This window comes from Aulonocara sp. 'chitande type north' Nkhata Bay, linkage group LG5 (assembly GCF_057382095.1).
Source record: "Aulonocara sp. 'chitande type north' Nkhata Bay isolate Kocher_YH1m ecotype deep benthic linkage group LG5, A_spYH_male_GT1.1, whole genome shotgun sequence".
Lineage (NCBI taxonomy): Eukaryota > Metazoa > Chordata > Actinopteri > Cichliformes > Cichlidae > Aulonocara > Aulonocara sp. 'chitande type north' Nkhata Bay.
The window spans coordinates 42,143,802-42,163,586 of NC_141348.1; the positions used below are offsets into that span (position 1 = coordinate 42,143,802).

The 19,785-nt window shown below is 41.4% G+C and overlaps 1 protein-coding gene across 4 annotated transcripts in view; it reads right to left on the bottom strand.

Annotated features, from left to right (window-relative positions):
• Positions 1-474: 474 nt before the first annotated feature.
• Positions 475-19,785, bottom strand: part of LOC147331399 (matrilin-4-like) — a 30,356-nt gene continuing 11,045 nt past the window's right edge. For 2 of the 4 annotated variants that reach the window (XM_086293665.1, XM_086293666.1), the window contains exons 2-17: positions 17,079-17,219; positions 15,008-15,183; positions 14,571-14,729; positions 13,152-13,383; positions 11,944-12,066; positions 10,858-10,980; positions 9,719-9,841; positions 7,628-7,750; positions 7,140-7,262; positions 6,229-6,351; positions 4,647-4,744; positions 4,187-4,318; positions 3,624-3,807; positions 3,373-3,525; positions 2,325-2,429; positions 475-2,017 (exon numbers count right to left, since the gene is read on the bottom strand). In XM_086293665.1, coding sequence (XP_086149791.1) covers positions 1,959-2,017; positions 2,325-2,429; positions 3,373-3,525; positions 3,624-3,807; positions 4,187-4,318; positions 4,647-4,744; positions 6,229-6,351; positions 7,140-7,262; positions 7,628-7,750; positions 9,719-9,841; positions 10,858-10,980; positions 11,944-12,066; positions 13,152-13,383; positions 14,571-14,729; positions 15,008-15,183; positions 17,079-17,151 — 2,109 coding nt within the window. In that variant the 5' untranslated portion in view covers positions 17,152-17,219 and the 3' untranslated portion in view covers positions 475-1,958. The remainder of the gene's footprint in view (positions 2,018-2,324; positions 2,430-3,372; positions 3,526-3,623; positions 3,808-4,186; positions 4,319-4,646; positions 4,745-6,228; positions 6,352-7,139; positions 7,263-7,627; positions 7,751-9,718; positions 9,842-10,857; positions 10,981-11,943; positions 12,067-13,151; positions 13,384-14,570; positions 14,730-15,007; positions 15,184-17,078; positions 17,220-19,785) is intronic. The other 2 variants (XM_086293667.1, XM_086293668.1) reach the window with 2 other exon arrangements.

Consider the following 19,785-nt stretch of genomic DNA (forward strand, 5'->3'; position numbering starts at 1 on the left):
GATAAATGCCTGGGCCATCCCAATCTGTATCATCCCAGATTTGCTTTGCTCACTGCACATGCCTGGGGCATTTATCTTTTACTCACTTACATAAACCTTAGAGAGGAACAAGTGGTGGGAAATTTAACAAAATAAAAACCATCTGTGGGGATGACTGCAATCCAAATGAACAGCTGCTCCTCACATATTTAGACGTCTTTTCAGTCACTTAAACTGCAGCACAGATTTCTTCCCTTCTTGTTTTCTGGTAAAGAACCAACAACACAGTAAAGCATACTATTTGTCTGATAACTGCCTCGGAAATGCTCCAGTAAGCACCAACACCTCAAACACACTTTAGAGGTGTAGTTTAATTGCAGTGGTTAGATCCACCAGCTGGGCTTTGCAACATGAGAGTATCTAGAGAGCACAGATGTACATAAGAAATGAGAGCATAAAAACTTTTGCAGGAGTTCACTGACACCATCAAATAAATGAAAGTTCACTCCTTTATTGTCGTCTGTGCTGTAATACAGAGACTCCTTAGAAAAATACAAAAAATGTAAACCTGTTATAAAATATACAAAAAATACAGGGATTCAAATACAAAGGGGTATAAATTTGTGGCAGTCGTTTATATATTATAAGACACAGACATTCAACACAATCTTCAGGTGGTTCATTTACAGAGTGACTTTATGACTGTAATTCAGTTTTTTTAATATTCCTTTAGGGTGACCTTTCTTCATTCATAGTACATTTCTGTGCACTGATTCCTGCACTGCGCTCACATTTACTTTACTCGACCACAGCCTCGGTGAATAGTGATATTTAAACATCTAAAATTCCCTTTTTTAAAAACTACACCTCAGTTTTCTCTTCACCACTTTTAACCATTTAGGCCTAAGATAAAAATCTACCGTCTACATGCAAGCACGTAATGACCTTACTGAAAATGACCCAAAGGACTTTAATATTCAGAGTGGTAATAGCACTTCATTACTTTTTGTCATTCTGCTGCTGATTAAAATAAAACAAACTGTAATAAACACGTCATATTTAACAAACCATACAAAAGAGATCAAATTATAAATAAAGAACAGGCGAATGATGGGTGGCGACGAATGAACACTGTGTGTGAGAAAATTCAGATTTTTACTGAATCATGTTCGTGCTGATATTTACTACATACAGTAAACTCGTTTTTTTGACCATGAACTCATCATGTGAGGGTTAACTGAGGTCATAGATCAAGTGAGGCGTAGATTTAAGGCAATTCTCTATTAGCTTCACTTTTCAGATGTTCATTTTTTATGCAAACTGTGTTAAACACAAATATCCCCAAAAAGAAAATGGCAGAGGTAACAGATGTCATGGGGAACCTGAAATATCAAATCCATGTGTTTTATGACCGTTTGTTGTATAAGAGCACCTTTACTTGGAAAAATGTCGTAGAGTGGAGACACTTTCTTCCGTTGAGGCTGATTTGGAGGATTTGGTTTGTCGGAATGTGCCGAACTCTTCTCAAAGCTTGATTTATCGTCCTGTGTTCAATCTCCCCAGAGATCTTTCGTTGGTCTTGAAGCTAATAAATGTTGAACAACAGCTCTTTCCACAGAAACGCAGGACGGGAGATTTCAGAACTGATTAGAGTCTGAACCTGAATTTGTCACAGCAAATCTAAAAACCAGCGTGCTTACTTTGGCTGAATATAGCTACTGCATTTTAAGCAAGTTCAATATTATTACAACCTATTCAATTTAGTTCCAGGGATACTTTATTCTTCTGAATCAAAATACTGCCATTACACAGCAGTTTACTACCAAGCAGACCAAACACGTTAGCCTGTTCTCAGGCTTTGTGCTAGGACGCGAGGCTACGCTGTAGCTATGGGGTAAATTTACCGCAGTGCTATAAATCAAGCTTTAGTTTGTTCTTCTTCCTCTTCGTCCCATTGTGCTCGCTCAGAAGTCAACAGATCACTTCCTGGAGAAAAGCTGGTTCTCCAGCTGTTCCAGGCGCGCGGTCATCCCAGCCAGTGGACACGTCATTAAGGAATCATAAGTACTTAACATGCACACATACACACTCACTGTATTCTGTATGTAGCAGAAGAAGAAAAATCTGGTACAGAGAGCGCAGAGGGGGGTGGGGTCACCTGCATGCTGAGCACCCCAAAAACTTTCAGCTTCTAAGCCGAAGTCACAGGGAAACAAACAACAGCTATCATGTTAATAAAAAAACACCCAGAGCAATAACAAGAGATTTAATATGCAAAGACACTGGAGTCTTTACCTGAAGGTACAGAATTACCTGATATTATGTGTTTTTATTTTAAAGGATATGTTTCTGTGTGACCTGCTCCAGGCTGTTCATAGTGGCCTGCTGGAACTCCACCAGACTTTCACATGCACAGGGGTCCTTCACCTCAATCTCGCCCTGACTCTCCTCTGCAGAAGGAAAAATATATGAATATATATAATATTCTTTATCTGTATATACATTGTGTTAATTTCAGTTATCTTGAAGGTGCAGACATTGCTCATAAGATGCGATGAAGTGCTGTAGTTTAATTTTTTACCTGTTTAGCTTTAATGTCTACTTAGAGCTCCAAACAGGCTAAACCAATAAAGTACTATTATTAATTTTTTAACCTGAGGATTTATTGTTCGGTACAGTATTATTACACTCAGGAAAAATGTTTTGTAACTGCTTTGTTTTTAGTGCTCTTTTTCTGCAATTGTCATGTTGTAATTCTGTCAGTAGAGGGCGACAAAGAAAAGACATTGTTACAATGAATTACCAGTAAAAACCACACAAACCATCACATGAAAGTTCTGCTGAAGCTTTGACCAAAATCTTTTGTTATTAAAATGATGAATGTTATCAATTTCAGCTGTTTATGGTACAAAACTCTTCTCTAAGTGTATAAAAGGTTGTAATGTGCTTTATTTGTGCAATCAACCAATGACCTTCACCATTATATAAGCTGCATGAACCGAAGGATTCAGTAGAGAAGATTTTTAAACCATAGTAGTAAAAAAATAGAGCACCGATTTTTATATAATTATCCTCTTGGGGAGGATCCTCTCTTACTTTCAGGATGTTTTTCCTGTTTAAAACCAATTTAAGTATTAAAAAAATATTAAAAACTTAAAGAGGATTAAAAACACAGCACCCAAGGCCAGGATTTAATGCATTGTTTGCACATTCTTCATCTCTTTAATAAGTCTCATGAGGTTCACATTGGTAGTTTTTTAGGTGATAGAGCTTTTTCACTTCCTGCGGCAGAAAGCAAGCCTCAGAATATGAACCAATAATATGCTGTCAGATTAACTTGTCTGTTTACTTGCTGTTTTACACGCTGCGGTCAGGTCTAGCAGAGCATGTTACCTGGGCAGACATTGAGTTTGAGGTTTTCAGCAATGGTGCTGATGGCGGTGAAGTCAGTGGTGTAATAGAAATGCTTCTCCACAGGCTCAGACGCGATCTCACGGAGCTCATCTTCCACCGCTTTTCCAACACCCACCGCGTACATGGTGATGCCTGCGTACATGCACAGGTGTAGGGTCACATGATAACTGCTGCACTGCTTGATTCAGACACTGAGCTACAGATGCTGTTATTATCATCCTGGGTCTTACCGGCTTCTTTGGCCTTCTTGGCGTACTCGGTGATGTCATCCTGGGAGCGTCCGTCTGTGAAAACCAGCCCGATTCGTGGAATGCTGCGGCTCAGAGGACGAGCGCCTTCTGCCTCAGAGAAGCTGTTTTCCAGCATGTGCTTCAGGGCCAGGCCGGTCATCGTACCTTTCTCCATGTATTCAACCTGAACATGGACAGTAACAACATTTCGAGTCGTGTAGCTGAGCAGGGCCCAAACATGGTGCAGGTTTCATCTTTTATTCAGGATTTCATTAACTGCAGTTCACTGCTGAGGGTCTGTATGTATATGTAAAATACATGAATCTTTATGTTGACTTTAAGCGTCACACAAGTATTACAATCTCACAATACTGGCGCCACCTGTGTGTCACAGATCAGCGGGATAACTTCTCTCGTTCACTTTACAGCTGGACTTCTTTAGGAAGAAGCAAGAACTGCCCCCTGCTGGCCATTAGCAAGAATGCAGGTTTAAGTTACTTCCACTGCTTGATGTTTCAAACTGTCTGTCACGGCTACAACAAACAAACAAACAGAAGCACTACCTTCATGACTGCAGCTTTGATCTCATCAGCTGTGTGGTACATGTTGAGGGGAAACTCGGTCCTGACCCGGCTCGAGTACTGAACCAGACCGACTCTGGTACCGTGAGGAGACACGTCCAGAGAGTCGACGACCTGCAGGGACCCAGGTGAGGTGATGAATATTCAGCATTTTATTATTTTAACATTATTTGATAGTTTTTAAGATATCAGACAAAGATGTCAAGAAGTATCACTAGCTAAGATTTAATATGTAAAATATCTTTTTGCTGAATGTCCAGGACATGTTGTTTTAGTTGTTTATTATTTCTGGAGCCAAAACAAGATTTCTTCCTCCTGCAGTAATTCATATTTGATGGCATTGTTTTATTCTGTGACCGTCCTGCATGTGCAGGTATGGACATATGAAATAATACTGCAATTTGGCAGTAAAATACTCAGTGTGTTAGAAAATACTTCCAACCTGGTTAACAAACTTTTTGACAAGCTCAAAGTTTTGAGGGCGGACACTCTTTGAGCCGTCGATCAGAAGCACCAGGTCGATGTTTGCAGACTTGCAGGCTGAAGAAGAACGAGACAAACGAAGGACGGGAGGTTTAATTATTTAATTTATTTCACTGTGAAAAATATGATTAAAGAAATCAAGACATGAAATACTAAACAAACACTGCAACACAAATACCACAGTAAAAAAATGTGACATGAGTCAGTGCAGTGGGCAGAGCTGCAGAGTTTACTAGTAACTTTCCAAAAGTGGAGTTACTCAGTTTGTGTGGAGGTAAAGTTATGGAGCTGAATGTATAATCATTGGATTTTACATCGTGTATATATTCTGCTATTAGGGAGATGTATGTTGTTGTCATCACAGTTTATGTCAGTAAGGAAGTTGGATAAATACAAACTGATTAAATAAGAGTGAGCTTCTTCCAGAAAAGCTCAGAAAAGCTGGAGCGATGCTGAAGAGCATTTTTGCTTTATTTTGGGTATTATTTTATTTTTTCTTTTCTTTTTCCAAGGTGAACTTTTGTACTGTTTACGTCATTGAAATAAAATGAACAAAACAAAACAGGGTAAGGAAGCTCAGTTTTACGGAGTTATTATTAATATTTTTAATAATATTATTGTTGTTGTCGTCATAGTGACTAAGGATTGCTCTCAGATGTCTGCAGCAGTTGGAAAGCAGGTTTGGAGCGTAGCTCTTGAAGCGATGATACAGTGGCTTGCAAAAGTATTCGGCCCCCTTGAACTTTTCCACATTTTGTCACATTACAGCCACAAACATGAATCAGTTTTATTGGAATTCCAGGTGAAAGACCAACACAAAGTGGTGCACACGTGAGAAGTGGAACCAAAATCATACATGATTCCAAACATTTTTTACAAATAAATAACTGCAAAGTGGGGTGTGCGCAATTATTCAGCCCCCTGAGTCAATACTTTGTAGAACCAGCTTTTGCTGCAGTTACAGCTGCTGTCTCTCTGCGTCAGAATGTGATGTGAAGCTTACTGGCAGGTACGCTGGTATTCGCTCGCCCTCCCAGGAGGAATAAAACAATCCCAACATCTTTGTCCAGCTCGTTTCATCCAGACATAACTGAGCTGTTTTTAACATCAGTTTGAGATCATTGTACATCTTTATTTCCTTTCCTGAGACGTAACCTCTGCTCGGGGCCTGAATGTTTTTTCCTTTCACTGAGAGTCACCTGATCAACGTCCAGCTGCCACTGAAATGCCCTGAATCTTTATCCTCCTCTTTAATACATTTCTTATGCTTTGGCTTAAAATATAGTGAAGCTCAGCAGTGCAGGTTAATAATTTATCTTTGAGCTTTGTTGTCGTAGACTGATTTAATAAAAAGACAGCATTTTTTCTGAAGTTTTTTGAGTCTTTTTCCCCACACCTGCAGCATTTCTGCTGGTTCACACAGGAGCTAGCATCTTAATCCTGAAGCAGCTCTCTCTGCACAGAGTGCTGAGTTTCTTAAACTAACTCAGGGCTGCTGAAACAGGTCAGAGGATTTTACATTTGCACAGATGATGACTTACTGCCGCAGCTCTTGCCGTCGTCCTGTAGCAGCTGTCCCTCGGGGCAGATGCAGTGATAAGAGCCTGGAGTGCTCACACACTGGTACTCACAGCCGTGCTCCACTGTGTTACACATGTTCATGTCTGACAACAAACAGACAGAAAGCACATATTACACCATAGCAGAGAGAGACACATGCAAAAAACTGTTCACCCGCAAGTAATGCACAACAACTAAAGGCTTAGTGAACAGGTGTGGAAGACTTGACCTCGGGGAGGTCAACACTTATCTTTGCTGCTAGATTATGGTGAAAACCACCTCCTCATTAATCCTTCCATATGTTCACCTACACAAACCTTTTGAAGAATTGATGCTGTTCATCGAAAGGCTCGAGTAAGTAAACAGTATGTACTCGAGTATGTAAAAGGAACAAATGCACAAGATTTATAAAACAAACTAAAGCTGACCTATAAGAAACTGTTTTGTTTTCATAATCACTGAAAACTGAATTAAAATGTGATTAATCGAGCAGCCTTCACACATGGTGTCAACCTGGGAATCGACACCACGGCCATTAAGCAGCAGAGCTCCATCAGCCCGTTCCTGCCTGTTTGTTTAATGTAGAGGATGATATTACAAACTAAATGAACATGCCAGTCCTCATTAAAGTGTGCGAAATAACTTTTCTTGGATAATAAGTAGTTCCATAAGAAATGTATCTAGAATTTATATCCATCCATCAATGGAGAGCTGAACTCAGCACCTTTGGTTGGCCTAGCAGAGCGAATCAGCAGCTCAGTGACATCTTTTAGTGCCCCCCCCCCCCTTTTTTTTTTTTTTTACTGTTTGGAAGCAAACAGTAAAACAAACATTTTTATCGGGTGCACTATGTAATAAACACAAGCAGGGTTTTCATGTGAGATTCACTGACTTGTGCAGGTCTTCTTGTCCTTGTTGAGTTTGAATCCTTTGTCACAGTCACAGGTGAAAACGCCCGGAGCGCTGACACAGATCTGCTCACAGTCGTGCTTTCCCTCAGCACACAGGTCAATGGCTGAGTAACACACACACACACACACACACACACACACACACACACACACACACACACACACACACACACACACACACACACACACACACACACACACGTTATTCCCAATTTATAACGTTATAGTGAGTGAATGTGACTCTAAGTGTCTAGTTTTACTCTGCATGTGTTAAATAAAAGTGATGTTTCCAAACAGAGACCCAGATGGACTCAGTTTTCAGTCCTTACTTTAAAGGAGCTGGAAACAACAAGCATTTCATATTAACTCATAGAACGAACAGGAGAAAGAGCAGCCTTTTCTCTGACTGTAGGTGTGTTTCTGTAGGTGCGTGTACACCTGTGTGTATTTGCACGAGGGCTTGACTAACGTGTGCAGGTCTTCTCGTCCTCATTGAGCGTGTATCCTTTGTTGCAGTCGCAGGTGTAGACGCCCGGCGCGCTGATGCAGACTTGTTCACAGTCGTGCTTCCCCTCAGCGCACAGGTCAATGGCTGAACAACACATTGAGTGAAAGTGTGTAATTGTGATTAAGATTTTTTCTTAACATTTATCAGCGTCTGAGCCAAACAAATATACTTCTGACATCTGCTTTGGATTTTGTTCTCAGAGGTTTCCAGTAAGGGCTCAGATCGATGGACTAAATGCCAGATATTAATTTCTGGAAACGGTAGACGTCATGCAATAACCCCAAACTCTGAGATTACAGGATTTATTCAAATATAAGCACGCAATCCCCTTTTATTCATCTGGACTCCTTTAAATGACGTTTGAATCTTTGAATCTAATTTTTAATTGACTGTGAGTCACACTTATCTTATAAACTGTGTATTCAAAGCCGACTGAGAATTACTTAAAAATGTCTCCTTTCTGCTGTGAACTACAGTCACATTGTGTCTTATTCATGCTGTGTAGATGTGTACGGCTTCAGGAGAACAGGAAGTCTTTGCACCCACAAATGGTCTTAATTTTAAAGGTTCCTGATGAAGAGGTGCTCTGCTGCAGCTGTTGATGTTATTGTCTCTGCCTCAGTCTGACACCTTACGCGAGGTCCTCAGTAAACGCTTCCTGCCTTCTTTTTTTTTTTTTTTTTTACCAAAGAACTGGTCCCAAAGCCAAAAGGCTGACACCAGCACTCAACACTTTGGGGCTGAAAGTCAGAACGACTAATGTCAGGAAATTCAAAGAAGCAGGCCACAGATGTAGAAGTTGGCGTTATTTAAATGGGAAGAAAATGAGGACTCCATCAGCCAGTCATTGGTAATTTTCTTGTTGTAGCTCCTTTCATAACCTCTGATGTCAGTCCTTCCAAAGTTGGGCCCAAGGTCCACCAGATTTATTTTTATGTTAAAGAGCATGGAAATGCATCAAAAGCAGGAGCTGACAGCACCTCAACGATGGATTCATTCTGCAGGACGATCGGGACTTTGTCAGTGTTTTGTAACAACTTCCTGAGGAGATCCTTCAAGCTCTATTTCTTCTTTAAAACTTTAAATGGCATTTTCTCTTTGCCGTTTCATCCTTTAAGTCAGAATAACTTCAAAGCAGTTTATTAATTTTTATGTTGTTTGTAACTTTGTTCACAAAGGTGACGCATCAGTAACCTTAAAGACACACAACATGCTTCCTGACGAACATGTCGCTGTGAAGCAAGCACTCGTTTCAGGCGTCAGACAGCTCTGAACACGTCACACTTCAGACAGCTTTTTTTCTACTTTTGGATCTATGATGTCACAGAGGGGATATACCTAACACAAAGCTCTGGAGCGAACGCAGCTTGTTTCAGACAGAATATGAAGACCTGCACGGAGGTTCAGTATAAGAAGAGTTATTTTGAACCATGCAAAGCCTCAAAGATAAAGTTATGGAGGTGGAAATAAGCAGAAGAGGGTTTCTTTAACAATCACATGCTACCCCGCTGCTCATGCTAGGAATCGAATGTTTCTGCTTTCTGCCACATTGCTGCTGTAGCAGAAGTGTCCAAAAATTGGCATTCTTGTCCTTTGCATGCTCTCTGCTGTACCTGTGCTTATTTTTCCACACTGAAACACTCCTTGAATTATTCCCATATCTTGAGTAATTCTATAAAGTTTGAGTGGGGACTGAAAAAAAGCTACTGCATATTAGTCATGCTGCTTTATTCTTGCACCATCTCTCAGGTCTCGACTCAATTTTTTAAAAGGCATCATTAAAGTGTTTTTCATCATCTTGTGGTGACCTCAAAAATGATAATTTAGTATTGTGGATTTCTTCCAGCGCTCTACATAATGTCATGATTATCTAGTAACCAAATCCAGAGATACATTCGGGAAACGTTAATGTTCTGAATCATGCATTAGCGGTTGGGTCAGGCCAGTTTCAGTGTAAAGAAATCAGAGCCTCACCTCCGTCATAACAGCAGTGGACATCGTGGCTGTGTTATTAACCGGTTATGATTTTTCTTCCATGTTCGCTCTGCTTACCCTGGCAGGTCTTGCTGTCCTCCAGCAGCCTGTATCCCTCGTTACAGCGACAGCGATAGCCATTGAGCACGCTCACACACTCATGATCGCAACTGTGGTTCCCAAACGAACAGTAGTCGATCACTGAGGGGAGGAAAGCAGCGAGGCCATGAGCAGCAGAGAGGACAGCAGCCAAATGTGTGGGTTGCATTTATGTTCCCCTTGTCTCTCAGTAAGTCTCGGCTTTTACCTGCTTTGCTCTGTCCCAAATATGAACCTCATTTGTGAATGACTCTTACTGCAATAAGCTGATATACAAATACAATGAAATGATCATTTCTAACTGTATATCTCCACATGGGTTTGGTACTGCAAGGATTCATACTGTTGACAGGTGAGCCGTGAGGCAGTGATGCTATCGGTGACTGACAGGTGCTCTCCATCTCTTAGTGCATGCCACAAGCATGCAAACACTGAGCTGTAAGTGATTAGCTGAAAAGCTCCTGCTCGCTTTCTGTCCCAGAATTTCAAACCACAACTGACGTGCTGGCTCACTCGCAAAGTTTCTCATACTTAGATGAACAGTCCAGTGAAATGTCTTCTGAAACATTTGAGGCGAGAAAATCAGCAGATTGAGTCTGTGTATGTTAGATAAACAACGACGACTGTCAAAGGTTTTCAGAAGAAACACATCGTACCAGATGTTCCAATTTCCATAAACTAGCTTAAACATCAGCCTCATGCTAACTAGGAGTGTGGGACTCGATGTGCTGGCTTATGAAACACAGCATGACTAGAATGCATTGAAATTAAGGATCTAGTGTAAACATACTGTACTGTTTCAGAATTTATGCTTTCTAACTTGTGCTTTAGAGATTTTCATTTATATGTTTCTCATAAATCAGCTTCGTGTGTGCTGACTGTGTGCAGTTAAGGTGTGTGTACATGTGCGTATGTTACTTCCTGCAGTGTGAGGAAAGTTTCAAAGCAGATCTACAAAAAGATTTAATTGTACAAACTGGAGACGGAGGAACAAAATGCAAACCCTCACTCACCAAGCAGCAGAATCAATGGCAGCAGAACACATTTAAAAGCAAAGCATAAAGGTGAACGATATGAGATGTGTGAATCTGCATGTACATTGTGTGTGTGTGACTAACTTGAGCAGGTCCTCTTGTCATTGTTCAGTTTGTATCCTTTGTTGCAGTCACAGGTGAAGGAGCCCGGCGAGCTGACGCAGAGTTGTTCACAGTTATGTTTTCTCTCAGCGCACAGATCTATGGCTAAACACACACACACACACACACACACACACACACACACACACACACACACACACACACACACGAATGATATTACTTTTTATAAGCACTCTCCAGTGTTTGTTTGATTTTCTGGTTCTAAAACTGACTTTTTCTTTTCTTTTATTCTGTTTTCTTGTCACACATGTGCTAAAGGACAAAGCTTCATATTTTCAAGTTTCCCCTGTAAGTCAAAAAAACTTCCTGAAAATTCTCTGTTTCAGGCAGTTTTTTTCTACTTTTTAAGATAAGCGAAAATAATTTAAGAAGAACTTTGTTTATCCTGAGGGAAATTCTTTTGTCATACACATGCTCAGTGCTGCAAGAGAGGAACAGAGGAATAAGATATACAATAAGAATACTAGTACATAGTAATATACAGTAGGGTAGTGCAAAATATAATATCAAATAACTCTAACGAAGTAACAATATAACGTCTGGGTGCTGAGAGGACAGCATTGTTGCGAGCACAGAGGACCCGCCTTCTGCTGCTTAACCAATCAGAAAAAAGCTGACATGGTCCCAGACCTGGTGCTGCGTTTTTGTTTCTTGCTATTTTTCTTGTGAGTGTGTTTCATTGTTTTGGTGTTATTCTGTTGATTTTAGTTTTTGATTATTAACCTGTGTTCCTCTCCCTCCTGTTTCCCATCATTACTCACTCTGTGGGGCCTGAATGTCTCTTTGTGTTTCCCTGAAACTTTTGTGAACTTTGTTCTCAGATTTTGACATTCACCCAATAAAAGAGTTATTTTTTATTGTATTGTCGGCTTATATTAGCCTTTAAGAATAAAGAGCTAAAACAGATAGTTTCAGACAGCTGTAGATCATGCTAATCTCCTCCACTAGAAGACAAAAATAAAAATACAGAGTTCAAAAGGGAAAGACAGTTGTCCTTTTGATTTTGCTGGTAGCTGTTTAGTATAGTGGGAGCAAACTGCAAATTACCTGCGCATGTCTTCCCGTCATCGTTCACAGTGTATCCGGGCAGACAGAGGCAGTGGTAGGATCCAGGAGTGCTCTCACAGATGTGCTCACAGCCGTGGTCTGACTCCAGACACAGATCCACGCCTGTGTCAGATCAGCATTCAGAAAACCAGCTTCAATATATTTAACTTACAGCTTATTATCACAAAATCAAAATCATATTCCCAACGACTTTGTGTTTTTTCTGTAGAAAGGAATTATCGGTGCCCCTGAAGGAAAACTGTGAAATGAAAAGCACTGAGAACCAAAACTAATCAAAGAAAAACACTTCATGAGAAAACATCTTCACCAGGACTCGTCTGCAGTCACGACACAATCTCTACAGCTTCATCTGCAAAGCATGATGGGATTAGTGGTTTTAGCCCTGCTGTCACCTCTTAGCTACAGGACTCTTCATTTTCACTGAGAGCTTATTTTATTTCACTGATTTACTTTTTGTATTTATTTTATCCGTCTGCATTTTGCATCTCCCACTGCAGGAGACCAGACTGTTTTTTTTAGCTGTAGTCCAGTGTTGAATAATAGCAGCATGAGGAAATATCGAGCACTTAAGGGATTTGCAGAGGTTGTTATGAAAAAGTATTAGGTTATGTGCGGTCAGAAGGATTTTGTAATTTTTTTTAACTCGAGCTAGACGTTGTGTTTTTAATTACATAAAAAATCTATGTTGGCCCAGATGAAGCCAATGTCATGAAATTTTAATCGCACAGTTTTATCTGAAGATTTTTGCTGCTCTTACATTAAGATGACTTTAAATAAAAGTGATCCAGTAATACAAAATCTTTTAGATGGAGATTTTAGAGAAACACAACTTCCAAATCCTTAAAGAGTGGAAAGTTTTTACATTCCAGTAAGATTTTGCACTCACACGAATCTTAAAACTTACTAGTTACACAACTCATCCTGACTGACTCCAGCTCAGGGTAAATGTTTTTTTTTGCTGATTAAAAGCTGAATTTGTTTTTAAAATGAACTCATAGTTGTCATTCTTCTCAGGTACAATAACATTTTGTTTGGAAATAAAAACATAGTATGCTACATAAGTGGTAACATCTAAATATACTACAGAATATAACACAAGTGTTAGAAATAATAAGACAAATAAAAAGCACCACATATAGTAATAGCAGTTACTTGTATACTTTGTATTTCCTGTCCTGCAGTCTTACCGCAGAGCTTATCCTGGAACTGGATGCCAAACTGGTGAATGAGATCAAAGGACTCAACCAGGAAGACGTGGTCCTCAAAGGGCGGTGACGCCATGGCCCTCAGTGATGTCATATCTGCCCTGGCCACGCCCACAGCATAGATCTCAATGCCTTTTTCTCTCGCCTCAGCAGCCACCTCAGCCACGCGGTCCTGAGGACGTCCGTCTGTCACGATCACGGCCACGTTTGGAACCTGAAGCCATCGGCAGAACCAACCAGAGACAGCTGTTATTGACGTCCCCTCCATCTTTGTTTTCTTAGCCCATAAATTCAGAAACATTTTATTGTTTTAATTTTTTTATTAGATCGACAGACGGATTGGTGCTGCGGCTGCAGTAATGCGGACGCTGCACCGGTCCGTCGTGGTGAAGAGGGAGCTGAGTGTAAAAGCGAAGCTCTCAATTTACCGGTCGATCTACGTCCCTACCCTCACCTATGGCCACGAGCTGTGGGTAGTGACCGAAAGAACGAGATCGCGGATACAAGCGGCAGAAATGAGCTTTGTACGAAGGGTGGCTGGCCTCTCCCTTAGAGATAGGGTGAGAAGTTCGGCCATCTGGGAGGTGCTCAGAGTAGAGCAGCTGCTGCTCCACATCGAAAGGAGCCAGCTGAGGTGGTTCGGGCATCTGACAAGGATGCCCCCTGGGCGCCTCCTGGGTGAGGTGTTCCGGGCATGTCCCACCGGGAGGAGGCCCCGGGGCAGACCCAGGACACGCTGGAGAGATTATATCTCTCGGCTGGCCTGGGAACGCCTTGGTATTCCCCCGGATAAGCTGGAGGAGGTGGCTGGGCAGAGGGAGGTCTGGGCCTCTTTGCTTAGGCTGCTGCCCCCCCGACCCGGCCTCGGATAAAGCGGATGAAGATGGATGGATGGATGGAATTTTTTTTATTATCCCAGCTTCATCAGGTAGAGTTTGGCCAGCCAGGGCCTCAGCTCTTGACTGCTGTCCAATCCACACTGCACTAGACCCTCACAAAGCCTCCAGCATTTCATCTACACTTTTTTTAAATTCCTTTATGCCTTTTGTGTCCTTGGCATGTCCTCCTAGGAGGCCTAGGACACAATGGAGAGATTATATCTCTTGGCTGACTTGGGAATGCTTTGGTGTCCCCCCCAGAGGACCTGGATGAGGTTTAGACTTAGACTGCTGCCCCCATGACCCTGACAGGAATGTCTGTATGTATGCATAGTTCCACTCAAAGTTCTGCTATAACAAGCTTCTACAAAATAGGTGATGATATTTATTTCTGTGATGATTTAAATACAGATAATTAAAAAAGAAAAGTAAAGATTTAAAATGAAAATGCCTGAAACCACCAGCACAACTAAAGGAAACGGTTACAAAATGGTTCATTGTGTATAAGACATCCAATAAGTACCTTTGGCCTGTCTCCAGCCTCTGGAGTAAAAGCTTCATTCATCATGTATCTGATGGCGAGTCCGGTCATGGTACCCTGAGCGAGGGGGATGATCTGATTGATGGCTTTCACTATGTTGCTCAGCCTGGCGTGAGTCTTCAGAGTGAACTCAGTGCGGACCTGAAAGCAGTGAAGAATTCAAAGATTAAAACATCATCTTAAGACCAGTTAGTGATGAGAAGGGTTAGCTGTCAAGATGGTAAATGGCCTGTATTTGTATAGCACTTTATTTAGTCCCTAAGGACCCCAAAGCGCTTTACACGTTCAGTCATGCACCCATTCACACACACATTCACACACTGGGGATGGCAGCTACATTGTAGCCACCCTGGGGCGCACTGACAGAGATGAAGGACTACAACATGAAAGGAGGTCTGGGTCCTGTCTGGTTACTCTACCTGACTGGAATACTGAACAACTCCCACTCTGGTGGCATTTAGTCCAATATCCAGGGTGTTAATGATGTCAATCATAAACTTCCTCATGGTCTCAAACTCATGTGGCCTAACGCTGCGGGAGCTGTCGATGAGGAAGACTAGATCCACCGGACCAGTCTTACATTTCTGCGCAGGTTCTGGAAGAAAGAAGAAAAGCAGAATCTGTTCAAACTAGATGTTTCAACAATGGTGAAAAAAATTCAAGAAGAAGTCAGCAATCCTCCGACCTCAAAAGCTCCAAATTTAAATTTGGTGAGATCCCATAAAACATGAAACATGGGGATTTTTATTGTGTCGTTACACAAATTATTCCCCAACAAATGCTTCGTTCCTGTTTGAGTGATGTTCACCGCAGTGTCCAGCTCAGGAAGCTGCTGAGCCTTTTTTAAAATATTTTTGTAATCTGTGTTTAATGAATTTCAGTGGGACGCAGTGGACTGTTTCACTTTCAGGAGCCGGAGAAGCAAAGTGTGATTTCAACACATGAAACACAGACGTGGCCTCTGAATGATGGAGGAGACTCACAGGCCCCGAGACGGTGTCGTGTGTCGTGTGAAAGGATCAGAGCTGTTTTGGTGCTCTGAGGAAAACCTAAACAATTTTACTGTTGTGACTGATCAGTAGGATAAAAGGCTGCTTATCTCTTACTCGACTTTCTTTTTAAATTGTGTGGATTTTACTCTCTCTCTGAAGCACGACAGCAGCAGCCTTCCTCAAACATCGGTACAGCGTTCACATTATTTACCACCTGAGCGCTGCTTCTCAGTGGCGTCAGCCGCCACAGGACACCTGTTTTTGTCTTTATATTTTTCGGACGCGCTCCCATGTTGTAACATCATCTAGGTTCAAAAACGCTGCCGTCATGAATGAGGTATGAGGTTGGCTTGTGTTTGTGGTGTGGCTTTACGAGTTGGAAAGAAACTGTTTGATTGATTAATGCCCATCCAGAATTTCTTCAGACAAAGTGAAAGTCACAACAGACGAGACTCAGTGTCAGAATAAGCAGACGTGTGGGACTGATGGAATCCATCTTTAGGTTCAAATAGACGTCAACAGTAGCCAATTTTTAACGCCTTATAAACACGTCCACTGCATTGTCTGGTCACATAAATCAAGTCAGCTGCAGATGTAATGTATAGGTGTCAGGGATATGTCCTGAAACATTCGTGCCTTTCACAGAAGTCATAATTCACACGCTTGTATAAAGAGTCCTATTCAGTGACCTGCGGTGGCAACATTTACAGGTTATAACTTTTCTAAAAAAGTCCTCAACCCTTCTTTTTACATTTTCTATCTAAATTTGGGTCTTTGCCATTTCTTAGTCCTAATTTGGTCAATTAAATTAAACCGTGACTCCAAAAGTTAAAGATAAAAACAGTTTTGAACTCAATAGAGCCACACGCATGTCACTGTGTGTTCATAGTTAGCTAACATGATCTCAGTCATCACAAACACTTTATATTAGACATTTTAAATTTAAATTATAATGTTTTCCTCCTTTTAGAGGACACATTTACATTTAATATCAAACATGTTGAAAGCTTAAACAACAAAGACTTTAAATGGGTACGTCCCTGTGAGCCAAAAGTTCAACAAGGACACCACCAAGGATTATTTTGAACTGTTCATGCAAAGCTACCCTTAAAGTGAAAAACATCTGGCTCTGGTAAAGGTGTAATTGTTCTGTCAAATGGTTGTTTAAACCATTGTTTACAGTTATAGACTCTCTGCAATCCACTGAAAGCATCTGATTTAAAATCATAGCTTTCTTATTTAGGCTTTGGTTTGTCTTTGTGCCGTGACTCTGTGTTTCTATTGTGATCCAAACCCACATTAGCTCCCTGTTCTTTTGATCATCTAAATGCCCATCATTAAACATTTATCTCTCATTTTTCCCGACTTCCTTTTCTTTCATTTGTTTTCTTAAAATTAAATTATGCCCTCATTTATATAACCTGTTTAGGAAGAGAAAAATCTTTATTTATTTTTTAAAAGAATTTTTCAGTAATTCTCACAGTATCTGCACACTGACCTGTTTTTGGTCTGGCTGTTGCGAGGACAGCCAGGGTCAACAGGATGAATGCGCTCAGTTGTCTCATCTTCATCCAAATGATATCGATCTAGCAGACGGGTCGCTCGCAGCTGGGCTCAGATAAATTGGAACAGGATCAAACTGTGAAGAAAAGACGAGCAAGATAGTGCCCGCTTTGAGACTCGGTCACATACTGCAATGCTGTCATAAAGCTTTAATGTCTGCAGATGGAAGAGGTTAGGATGGACAGATTAGTCTGCAAGACATCAAACTTGGACACAGGAGATCCCTCTTTCCTTCTTTCCCATGCTGACGATCCTCGAACAGGCACGAGCCTCATCAACCAGCACCGAGCACACAGACCACAGCACATACCTCGATTCTTATCTAATCCTTCAAAGTTATTTGTGTCTAATATGTGTGCCTAAACACACACAAATTAGAAATTACCTCTGGAAGACATTCCTAGACCACATCAGACACACTTAATCATTCTTGAGAGCAACTGAGGTGCTTTGTCCTTTGAGCTTTGTCCTCATTAATACCAAACCTACGATTCAGGCCTGACACATCTGTATGACGACGACTGTGACAGATTTTTGAATGATGTGAATTTAATTGTGAATGGATGTCTAAATTAAAAACCACCTCCAGCTGTGTGGCTCACCATGTTACTTGTATTAGCAGCTGTTGGTCATGTAGATACGTTCTGGATTTTATTACACTATTACTGAATACATACACAACAGGAATGTGCTTTCAGGGGTTCTATATGATGAGAGAGATTATTTCTGAACCACTGCCATGATGCGTACTTGGATGGAGCTTTAAATGGAAGATTTTCTGGGGGTCTGAGGACAAAAGCAACAAAAAAAAAATCATTGGCATCTTCAGTGTTTTCATTAAGAATACAGTAACTGTCTTATACCTTATATTTTGGAACATATTCTCCACTCACACAACTGAAAAATGATTAATCTCTTGAAGCTCATCAGAGTGATCTGTAAAGTGTTAATGATGACGGTGAAACATTCCAGTCCTGCCCCTTCATAAAGCACTCAGCGTAACACACCTGGATGAGGTGCACAGCAGTACCTGCTAATACAAGGCTGCAGGCAGACACAGAGACCCTAATGTGTCTGCAGGCGAGCAGCAGCAGCAGCAGCAGGGGGATAATGATAAAGTCTGGGACGTGTTTATGTTTGAGGCACTGGGTCAATTCAAACAGGCAGCATGAAAGCCACCTCTCTTTCATTTAGGCCCACAGAGAGGGGTCCTTCGGGGGTTTATCGCTGTCTGACTGGCTGCCAGAGACTGCGGTCATCACTGGCTCAGATCAGAGTAATGAGTCAACAGACGTAGCCGAGCACAAAGGCTCTTTTTTCAGTTTGTGTCTCTGTTTGTCTCGTTGCCTTTCCCTCCGTCTCCTCGCCCACTTTCTCTCGTCTCTTTCACTCTCGTCCACATATTTTCACGAGCGTCTCTGCAGCGAAAGTTCAGCCAAACATTTGGAGCACATTTTTCTTGCTTTTATGTTTTCAAGGTTAGCTGGTGGTTATGTCTTTATCATTTTGTCACTGACCTGTGCAGAGCGCATCAATCATCATAGCTTCGGCCCCTCGTATTACACAGATCTCGATTCCTTCTACCTTCAAACAAAGATTATCAAAAGCAATGTTATTTTTTTAATTACTGAAAAATAGTATTCCTGTCATGGTCGGCTGTGTGGCAGGCAGGATGAGGACCCAATCGCAAAACTCACGGACTCAAGGGAGGAACTCAAAAGGCAGCTTTATTGCTGACAAGATGACAGGAAAATACAAAACTTAAACTGGGCACAATAAACTAATACTTGGCGAGAGACACAGGGAAATCCACGCAGCATGAGGGAGACTACGACACAGAACTGAGGGAGACGCAGACAGAAATACACAGAGGGTTAACGAGGGAAGTGGGAGCACACGGGGAACACAGCTGACACAGATAATCATAACGAGACAGGGCAGGAGTAAACACAACATGACGCATACTGACGAGAGACTGTCAAAGTAAAACAGGAAGTACAGAGGTTCAGACAGGAGGAGAGAGCACGTGGAGAACACAGACATAACAGGCTGGGGAAAACATGGAATAAAACACGAAAGGGGACAAGGGCTCATGAATACATAGAGGGGCACACAGGGGGTGAGAGTCACAAAGGGAAAGCACACAGGGAACCACATAACAGGGCAACTCAGGAAACAGAACCTAAACAGGGAACTGAATACAAAAATACAAGAGAACTAAGAATACTGGGCCAACACGGCCCAGGACCATGACAATTCCGTCCATTGTTACAAGTGTGTGAATAAAAGGAAGGTGGTTGTTATTGAAGTTCAGGGTGTATCAGACTACAGTCAGATTGTTCCCACTTACACAATATTAGATCCAGATCCTGATACGGTGAAATCCTAATCAGGGCCCTGGTAGTAATTTTAGTGAGCGTGACAAATGTGCACTACTCATGTCACATAGTGCAGCCTCTGCTGTGACGTGACTGAGTTCATGTAGGAAAATGTTTCAAGAAAATGTGTTTTTTATGGTTTTTATGTAAGGGGACCTATTATGATATTTTCCACCTCCACATTTCATACTTTATTAGCTTATACTAGGCCTGGGTGGCCCCAGTTTCTCTCCCTTTAAAGGCCCCAGTACACCCGCTGCACTG